The sequence below is a fragment of the Exophiala mesophila genome (genome assembly GCF_000836275.1).
Source record: "Exophiala mesophila strain CBS 40295 unplaced genomic scaffold supercont1.6, whole genome shotgun sequence".
Taxonomy (NCBI): Eukaryota; Fungi; Ascomycota; class Eurotiomycetes; order Chaetothyriales; family Herpotrichiellaceae; genus Exophiala; species Exophiala mesophila.
The window spans coordinates 1250319-1259440 of NW_015622509.1; the positions used below are offsets into that span (position 1 = coordinate 1250319).

Sequence of the window (9122 nt, forward strand, 5' to 3'; positions counted from 1 at the left end):
GGAAGGTGGTATCTGGGTAATTTAGGTGAGGGACTTTTCATTCCAGGTCGCGCCTGCCCTAATTACCTCCAATAAACAATAATAGGCACATGTGGCAGGCACGCGCATGCACACAGTGGTACCTTCCCGTGCTCCATTTCCCACCAACTCTCCTCTTCCTCCTCGTCCTCCAGATTTCTCTCTCCTCTCCCTTCTCTCTTCTCCTCTCCCTTCTCTCTTCTCCTCTCCCAATCCACTCAGTCTGTCAATCACCACCTCTTCAAGAAACTTCAGCTACTCCATGTACACTGCCACAATTTCCACCAGTCTCATACTTCCCAGTCTACAACTTACCTCTATCCTGCAACCATCCAAATTCGTCTCTACGACTCGTCTCCCTCCTGCCCCAATTCGTTAATCACTGAGGCATTTTCTCTGATTGCGCACAGTCCCCCACCAACCCATCTCCCTCCTCCCTGCTCCCTGCCCCTTTGCTTCTAGCTGCTCCATCAACCGAGCTTGTACCAGAGCTTATTGTGTTTATTTGCACGCATACACCATGCATCACACTCGTCCTCGACTTGGGTCGATGCTCAGCCCTGAGGACATGCCTTTGACTTTTCTTCACCACGTGCTGGATCTCGACCAGCGCAACTATAGACTCACAGGCGCACATTATAGAACTGTGGTTGCAACATGGCCAAAGCTGGGAGAACCATGCGAACCTCAGCATTGAGATAAATTCATGTAGGTCGCTCATGCCTTCTTCTGCAACTTCAAGCTTGCATTTTCTTGGTTGGTCCTGTCGTTTGCGCCCTCACTCCCCTGCCTTTCACTCCTCTGCTCGTTGCTTTCCCGCACAAAAATGGTCGCAATCGACGATTTCGACAGTGTTCTTGAAAAAGATGCTGCTATGGTCGACCAAGGTGTTGGAGAGGATGATGATCTCCCACCTGCTGTTGCTGCAAAACGTCGCATCCGCTACTTTGACGACGAAGAGGACAATGACGCCACCGCTGGTCCTTCTACCCATGGAATGGGCTATCCTCTACAACGAGTGAACTCGACTTTTTCCATCCACTCCTTATCAAGCGTACGAAGCGGTCAGCGTGTCATTGACCCTGCCCTTGCTCTTCCCGTTCAATACCGAACCTTGAGCTACAACATCTCGTCACAACAAGAGCAGGCTATCGCCCAGGCCAAGGACGCTCGAGAAAAGGCTGCTATCGGTGAGTTCTCTCAGTCTGTGTCCTAAGCATCAGCTCAACCTGTACAGATGTTGGAAATCTCGACTGGCACTTGATTTCAATCAATCAAATCTGTGAAAGACTGAAAACCTCGGTCGATACCGGCCTCACCCCTTCTGAAGTAAAAGAAAAACTCGCGCAATATGGACGTAACGTCCCCTCCCCTCCTCCATCACAACTGGGAAGGAAACTATTTGGTTATTTCTTTGGGGGCTTCGGTTCAATCCTCCTCTTGGGCGCCATATTGGTTTTCATTTCTTGGAAACCACTTGGGAGTCCCCCAGCTCCTGCAAATCTGGCCCTGGCCATCGTTCTCCTTGCAGTCTTCTTCATCCAGGCTGCTTTTAATGCCTGGCAGGATTTCTCATCCTCAAGAGTCATGAACAGTATTACCGGAATGCTTCCCGAGGCTTGCCACATCCTCCGAGAAGGTGCCAAACAGACTCTTCAAGCTTCCGAAGTCGTTCCTGGAGATGTCTTGTTTTTCAAATCCGGCGATAAGCTCCCCGCCGATGTTCGTTTCATTGATGTCTCCTCGGATGCAAAGTTTGACCGAAGTATTCTCACGGGAGAATCCCAACCCTTGGCTGCTGTCACCGAGTCGACCGATTCCAACTACCTCGAAACTCGCTGCATTGGTATGCAAGGTACACATTGCACATCGGGTAGTGGCATTGGAGTCGTCGTTTCCACCGGTGACAAGACCGTCTTTGGCCACATTGCGAAACTGACAAGTCAGCCCTCGGTGGGACGCACCCCTCTTCAAAGGGAGATCATTCGATTCGTCACCATCATTGTCTCCTTGATGATCTTCATGAACATCATTGTCGTGGCCGTGTGGGCAGGCTACATTCGCCACGAGCACCCTGGATATATGCCCGTCGCCACCCTCATCGTCAACATTGTCAGCGTCGCCATTGCCTTTGTTCCTGAAGGTCTTCCTATTGCCTTGACCGCATCTCTGACCATCACTGCCAACATAATGAAACGAAATGACATCCTTTGCAAGTCACTCAAAACGGTCGAAACCCTGGGTTCTGTCTCCGTCCTCCTCTCAGACAAAACAGGAACATTGACCAAAAATCAAATGGTTGTGACGGAATGCCTCCTAGGTTTCACAACGATCACGGCCGTGGAAGCCGTTCAGGACGTCTCTGTGGAGAAGCCCGATTCCAAGTCATGCAAACAGGCCCTCCAGCAGCTCCAGATGGTAGGCGCCGTCTGCAACGCTGGCGAATTTGACCCAACAACAACTCATCTTCCATTGAATCAACGCAAAATCATGGCAGATGCCACTGACCAAGCCATTCTACGGCTCTCAGAAAGTCTCGGCTCGGTATCCTCCGTCCGTCAGCAGTGGCGAAAGCGATTCGACCTGGCCTTCAACTCGAAGAACAAGTATGCTTTGCGTGTTGTTTCTACCGAGGATCAAACCGCACTTCAGACAAGTCTCAGTGAATCCGAGGCTCAGCAGTACAACATGGACCACGACATGTTGTTGTTGATCAAAGGAGCGCCCGACATCCTCCTAGCTCGATGTTCAAAGTATGTGGGAGAGGACGGCAATCTCCACGACCTCGATGACGGCATTCGCGCCTCTATCGAAAATACCAAAGATGTATGGTCAAGCCAGGGAAAAAGAGTTCTTCTTCTCGCTCGCAAACATGCACCAGCCGGATCCTTGCCTTTGCATCCCAATGACAACTCCTGGGAAACCGAGGCAGTTCGCTTTGCGCAGACTGAACTTAGCCTCGTGTCGCTCGTCGGTATTGTCGATCCTCCACGAGACGAAGTACCTAGCGTCATTCAAATACTTCGTCGAGCAGGAATTCGCACCATGATGGTCACCGGCGACTTCAAGCTCACAGCTCAGGCAATTGCTCGCATGTGTGGTATCATCACTGTCGACGAGCACCAAATACATTCAATCAACAATCTCCCAAGATATCCACCCCAAGAGGCGCCCAAACTGTCAAAGAAAGCCAAGAAGCAATCCAATGCCTTACCTTTGACAAACAAAGCGATTGTGCTGACTGGATCAGAACTCATGACCCTTTCGGAACATCAGTGGAAAACTTTGACCATGGAATATTCGGAAATTGTCTTTTCAAGGACTACACCAGATCAAAAGCTTCGCATCGTCAAAGAGTTTCAGTCTAATGCCTATGTTGTGGCGATGACTGGCGATGGCGTCAATGATGCTCCAAGCCTTAAGCAGGCCGATATTGGCATTTCCCCAGTCTCTGCCTCCGACATTGCGATTGAGGCATCCGACATGGTTTTGCTTGAGTCATTCTCGGCAATCCCGGAGGCAGTCCTCTATGGTCGTGTCGTCTTTGACAATTTGAAAAAGACCATTGCCTATCTTCTCCCCGCCGGATCTTTCGCCGAATTCTGGCCTGTTATGACGAGCGTTGTTTTCGGTCTTCCCCAAGTGCTATCCTCATTTCTCATGATTGTCATCTGTTGCTTCACCGATTGTCTGGCCGCAACAGCACTGGCGTATGAAGCCCCCGAGGCGGATGTCATGCGTCGGCCCCCGCGAGACGTCAACCATGACCGTCTGGTGGACTGGAAACTCCTGGCCCAATCGTACGGGCTCATTGGCTTGCTCGAGACGACATGTTCTTTTGCCATGAGCTACTGGTACCTCTACCGCAACGGCCTGCATTTTGCAGATCTGTGGTTCGCGTTCGGCAATATTACTCCACCAGCTGGCCAGACGTCAGACGATGTCACCTACCACTTCAATGTCGCTAGCAGCATCTACTTTGTCACTCTAGTGGTGATGCAGTGGTTCAACTTGATGGCTCTTCGCACGCGGCACTTGAGCATATTTTCTCACCCACCTCTATTCAACGCGAAGACCCGGAACGTGTATCTGTTCCCCGCCATCCTATTTGCACTGGTCGTGGCGCTCATATTCACCCTCGTCCCAGGCATGGAGAGTTTGGGTTGCGAAAATGTCCCTGTGGAGTTCTGGTTCTTGCCCTTCACCTTTGGCTTGGGACTGTTGTCCCTTGATGAGTTGAGGAAAGCTGCGGTGAGAAGGTGGCCCAGTGGACTCGTGGCCAAGATTGCCTGGTGATGAGCAGTGGCTATGTGCCACGGGCGTAGCTACAACTGACTTTATTGTGCTTTGTATCTGTGCTAGCATAAGATAGACTAGGAAAGTCTTGGGCTGAAAGACCATGCTATCAACTTGAACGACCCCATGTTAACGATCAATTGCCCTGCGAAGGTCGGACTTTGTGCCACCCTATTGTTATGGGTCTGCATGTGCGATGTCATATTCATCTCATCAATCTAGGTGCATGTGCCCATTCACCCCCAATGAAACAGGGATAACTGATGCCAGCGCATATCAGGCCCTCCATTTAGTTGTTCGTTCAATCATTGAAGCATCAAGAGACCGCAGAGCATATCATTGTCCACGTTCGTGGCACTCCCGATTCTCCTGGTCCATGGGGAAGCGAGTGCCCCTAGATTTGGGGCTCTCTCTTTGTGACGCGGAGCCACATGTCGGTGACAAAGAATACTCCTGCACTGAACGAGGTCCACGGCTTCTGAGGATCGGCGACGGTGAAGTCAAAATTTCGCAGTAACTACACAGAGACCCGACGGGTCGAATTAGCTGCAGTTCGAAAGAAACCAATGGCCAATCCATGGAAGGCCGGTCTCCATATTGCATCGCATACCTCGAGAATAACCTTATTCAGTTCAATCGCCGCGACGGCTTTTCCGAGACACTGGGACCTCCCTCCACCGAAAACCAGCTCCAGATTGTTTTCCTTACGGCGCCTCTCCTCCGCCGTCCCTTCTAGCCAGCGCTCTGGGCGGTAGATTTTCGCGTCGTTGCCCCAAATCTTGGGATTGAGGAAGAGGCCAAAGGCAGAATATCCAATCTTGGTCCCTGGTGGCAAATAGTATCCCAGTACATTGTCGCCTTGAGGGGGAACCACTTTCAGCATGAGGCCCGTCACTGGTGGGTGGATACGCAAGCCTTCTTTGATAACCGCTTGCAAGTATGGCAGTGCCTTTGCTTCGGCGTCGGTAACGGGTTTGCTGACCTTGGCGGCCGCGATCTCATTGAGCAACTTGGTCTGGACTCGTGGGTTGGTAATGACATGTAAAATAATGGCACGGATGGCCGATGCGGTCGTGTCACTTCCAGCGAGACTTGACTAAAGTGTTAGTGGGAAAAGGAAGACGATAGATAGTACAGGTGGGTGACTAGTGGTGTTGAATAGGAACACGTACATCTGTACCAGAGTTTCAGACTCGGCTTCCTCCTGAGATAGGCCATGAGCGACGAATGAGCCGAGCATGTCCCATTTGCGTTTGGCGTCGGGCACAAAACGTTCCTGCACGACCTCTTTTGCTAGGCTGAACCAACGATTTTCAATTTTTCATCGAAAGAACCAAAGGGCGGGTTGAAAACGATATATGACACTTACCCCATGATTCTGCCCAAGCCATAGGCATCCGTGTTCTTAGGCAAAACACTCTTCAAGAGCGGTGACTGGAAGATCTGAGCTAGCAATGGAAACACGCTCACTAACATCATGACTGGAATGGTGTTCTCGGTGGTCTGGAGGTACGAGAACATATCGGTGTCATTTTGAATGAATTCAAAGGGTCTGCCAAAGGCAATTTTGCCGATGAGATCGAGAGTCAAGTATTGTGCCTTTTTGCAGAAATCCAATGGACGGTACTCGGAATCCGTGGACAAGTATTTGGTCTCAATCAGCTGGATGAAGCTAGCGACGACCTCGTCGATGGACTTCTCCAGGTCCAGATTTTCCTTTCCGGCATACTAAGTAAATAGATTAGGTTAGAAAGGGGACACCTACCCAATGGGAAGGTTGCAACTGCAACGTACGCCGGGTGCCATTCTCGCGCGGAGAGACTGATGGCGTTCCACATTACGTTCAGAGAGAATATTGGCACGATCAGGGTCGATTTTGATGGCGTCGTACCAATCTGATCGAAGGTATGGGGTTCGAACGGCGGTGATTTTTCGAAGAGTTTCCGGGTCGCAGGTCACAAGTTCATTTGGACCGATTCGAACGAGAGGGCCTGTCAAAGAAAGCGTAGAGGGTTTGTTAGTATGCTATTTTTCGACAGAGTTCTGGCGTTGTCTGCAGTTCATGATGACCTGGGATGTTACCATGTTTGAATATCTGTTCTGCAGTTTCCATGTGGATCGTGCCATTCCATGTACGTTTGAGGAGCCACCATTTCGACCATCCTGCGGATCGGGGGCCAGGAATATGCCGTAAGCGACTCCAGTTATAGACGACGCGGGTTGATACAGTGACCAGGACTAGGAGGACGACGACGGTGAGAAGGAGAGACATGTCAATGGTGGGAAATTTTTTCTCAATAAGGATCTGGGTTTGGGGCCCGTTTTCCTGTCTAAAGTCAGTTCGGTGACACGAAACAGTCCCGACAACTTGGAAATCAATAGGAGGAGGAGAAAGTCTGGTGATAGAAACGAACATACATTTGTCGAGGGGGTGAGTTGACAGGGAATGAATGCATCGGTTGTGACTGTGTGAGTGAGTGAGTTGGCTGGTCAGGTGGGTCGAGTCACAATCACCATTTCAGTTACGGAATTCCATGGTTTGGATGGATGTACATTCAGTACTCGTAGGTACATACGATGCGAAAGTACGAGTAGGGATTGCCCCTCTTGGTAACTACCCTTCACCCTCTATGCCTTCTCTCTTGTTCGTGACTTCTGCTCTGGCTACCGTGGGGGTCACCTCAAGCAGGGATCGGGAGTTGTGACCGCGTGCCTTAGTGAATGTTACTACTGGCACCTGAGCCCAATTAACGAACCTGATCAATGCCATGCACGGGCCGGATGCAACGGGCCTTGCGGGCCTCGCCGTAATAGATGTCTACCCCGAGACACTAACCATGGAGGGGAGCTTGTCACTGCGGATCCTGTTGATAGATCTACGGAAAGAAACACCAACCAACGAGCTAGAGAGGTCCAGATTGGGATTTGTTTCAGTGATCATTGAGTAGGTAGTTTGTGCATGACATTGCTCTGAGTTGCCCCTCCAAACCTACAAAAGCATTACCCCCACTCCTAAGGCAAAAGTCGTTACTAGGCTTTGGGTTTCCTTCCACTGACAGCATATCTATGATAGTTGAAAGTATGGTGGTTAGATGCATGGTCCCACAAAATGAAATGCGCCAAGTTGAAGAAACTCACATGGGCCAAACTGCGTGAAACTGAGTGTTCTTCATATCGGTTCTGACCTTAGCAAGGAAGACTTCGAGTTCCTCCACCGTCCACCCGAGGCCTCGCGTAAAGAACGCCACGCTGATTCCAAGAAGATTGCCCGACATGTTGTGATAAGTCCACAGGCCTGCAGAGTGGCGTCAGTGGGGGAAGAGGGGAAACCAGAAGGAGGGCCAACAGGGCAAACCTACCGATCTTCTTGTGCCGGGGATCTTTGGGCCACCATGTCATCGGCCAGAGCTGGACTGTTTGTTGGACATCTTCGAATCCGGCTTCAATGAGCTGTGCTTTAACGCTGAGCACGCTGTCAAGAGGTACTCCAAGGGTTCGACTTGCTTCGAGCATATATTTGGACCACATTCTTAGAGCTGAATCCTCAGGAAGACTGCCGTCACTGGACCCGACATCAAAATGGACATCCTGGATTTCGATCACTCCACCGGGGTTAAGATTGCTGGACATTGTCAGAGGATTTTGAGCATTCACCGCTGTGCCAGTTTTCTTGTGTCGGGTTTCTGCTTACTCGTAAGTTTCTTGAATGAAGGCTTTCCAATCGCCAAAAGCGCCAGTCATCATGCGCGCAAAAATAAAGTCAAACGTGTATGAGAAAGACCACGGCTTCGTAATATCGACAATCTCGAAACTGACGTTGGGTGGGACACTAAGTTAGAGACTAGGATCAGTACTGGGCGATACAATTTCTCGGTCACGATGGGGGTTCCCTACAAAGGAGGCTGCGTAGGGCTCAGGTCGACCCCTGTAATCTGGGCCAAGTCAATCTCATCGAATCCTCTGTTTTCACTGTGTCATCAATTCGAGACGTACTAGAGCTTCGGGATGGAGGTCGGCTGCGGTGTGATCAGCTTTGGGGCCCCAGTGTCACAAATACCACGTGGCTCACTCACCAAATTCAATGGCCCAGATGCCAGTGCCCGTTCCCACATCCAAGACTCGTTGGAGTTCTTTACCTTCCTCGAAATTTACCGTGGTTAATCGGTCTCCGAACGTCAACTTCATCAGGTGGTGTTGGAGGTCTGGGCAGGGAATATAAGTACATTGCCACTGAAGTAATTATGTCAATCACAAAATCTCACCTAGACGGTCGAGTTCTGCCTATGGTTGCCATTTAGTCAGTCTGAAGAGGCCACGGGGTAAGGCGCAAATGGGTATACCTCGTCATTCGGTAAAATGTAAGCTGCAACAGGTAAGCAACAGCAGGGGTTGGTCAGACGAACATCTCATACCATCACCAAAACTGTTGTAGGTTCGTCCATTTTCTTGCCTGTAGTGATAAATACTCGAAGTTAGCGACGCTGTCGACGTCAAATCCCCTTCCTACCAGTGTGTTAGCAATGGCAGGGTCCCCATAAGAAGGCCAGGGTCTGGTTCGTCTTACATCCCCCAAGGCTGAATCGTTGTCGTTTACATCCGCTTCGAGCGCCGGCTGGTTTAGAATGAGACCTTGATGTACATGAGAGCGATGAGTGCAACAAATACCGGTTGAGGCTGCTCCTCCGGGACAATCTCTTTCTCTGGGGAATCTGCCATGAGATCTGAATTGCGGTATCCTTCTGACTGGTGAGCCACAGAGCGGAAGGAGAAGTCGTTCCAAAATTAAAGCTGGCTGTCATATGAATATG

The 9122-nt window shown here is 50.4% G+C and overlaps 3 protein-coding genes across 3 annotated transcripts; 1 reads left to right on the forward strand and 2 right to left on the reverse strand.

Annotated features, from left to right (window-relative positions):
* Positions 1-242: 242 nt before the first annotated feature.
* Positions 243-7033, forward strand: PV10_08368 (uncharacterized protein). The gene is made up of 2 exons (XM_016373373.1): positions 243-1208; positions 1256-7033. The coding sequence occupies exons 1-2, from the start codon at positions 845-847 to the stop codon at positions 4312-4314; spliced, it is 3423 nt and encodes a 1140-aa protein (XP_016220284.1). The 5' UTR covers positions 243-844; the 3' UTR covers positions 4315-7033.
* PV10_08369 (uncharacterized protein) lies at positions 4354-6640 on the reverse strand. Its single transcript, XM_016373374.1, has 6 exons — positions 6397-6640; positions 6109-6305; positions 5684-6042; positions 5487-5612; positions 4925-5405; positions 4354-4831 (listed from the first exon to the last, which is right to left on the reverse strand). Exons 1-6 carry the CDS (start codon positions 6584-6586, stop codon positions 4709-4711), a joined length of 1476 nt encoding a protein of 491 aa, XP_016220285.1. The 5' UTR covers positions 6587-6640; the 3' UTR covers positions 4354-4708.
* Positions 7034-7217: 184 nt separating the features above from the next.
* PV10_08370 (uncharacterized protein) lies at positions 7218-9122 on the reverse strand. The gene is made up of 12 exons (XM_016373375.1): positions 8980-9122; positions 8879-8926; positions 8727-8817; positions 8655-8677; positions 8577-8595; positions 8388-8516; positions 8308-8330; positions 8209-8246; positions 8006-8143; positions 7674-7936; positions 7453-7609; positions 7218-7378 (listed from the first exon to the last, which is right to left on the reverse strand). The coding sequence occupies exons 1-12, from the start codon at positions 9028-9030 to the stop codon at positions 7345-7347; spliced, it is 1014 nt and encodes a 337-aa protein (XP_016220286.1). The 5' UTR covers positions 9031-9122; the 3' UTR covers positions 7218-7344.

What these genes read in the sequence shown, in the direction of transcription:
- PV10_08368 (XM_016373373.1), top strand. Translation starts at nt 845, where the DNA reads ATGGTCGCAATCGACGATTTCGACAGTGTTCTTGAAAAAGATGCTGCT. An exon ending in TCGAGAAAAGGCTGCTATCG is followed by an intron (nt 1,209 to 1,255) that starts GTGAGTTCTCTC and finishes CAACCTGTACAG; the next exon opens with ATGTTGGAAATCTCGACTGG.
- PV10_08369 (XM_016373374.1), bottom strand. Translation starts at nt 6,586, where the DNA reads ATGTCTCTCCTTCTCACCGTCGTCGTCCTCCTAGTCCTGGTCACTGTA. An exon ending in GCGCGAGAATGGCACCCGGC is followed by an intron (nt 6,043 to 6,108) that starts GTACGTTGCAGT and finishes CTATTTACTTAG; the next exon opens with TATGCCGGAAAGGAAAATCT. An exon ending in TGAATAAGGTTATTCTCGAG is followed by an intron (nt 4,832 to 4,924) that starts GTATGCGATGCA and finishes GTCTCTGTGTAG; the next exon opens with TTACTGCGAAATTTTGACTT.
- PV10_08370 (XM_016373375.1), bottom strand. Translation starts at nt 9,030, where the DNA reads ATGGCAGATTCCCCAGAGAAAGAGATTGTCCCGGAGGAGCAGCCTCAA. An exon ending in CGGAGGAGCAGCCTCAACCG is followed by an intron (nt 8,927 to 8,979) that starts GTATTTGTTGCA and finishes ATTCTAAACCAG; the next exon opens with CCGGCGCTCGAAGCGGATGT. An exon ending in TTCATTCAAGAAACTTACGA is followed by an intron (nt 7,937 to 8,005) that starts GTAAGCAGAAAC and finishes GACAATGTCCAG; the next exon opens with CAATCTTAACCCCGGTGGAG.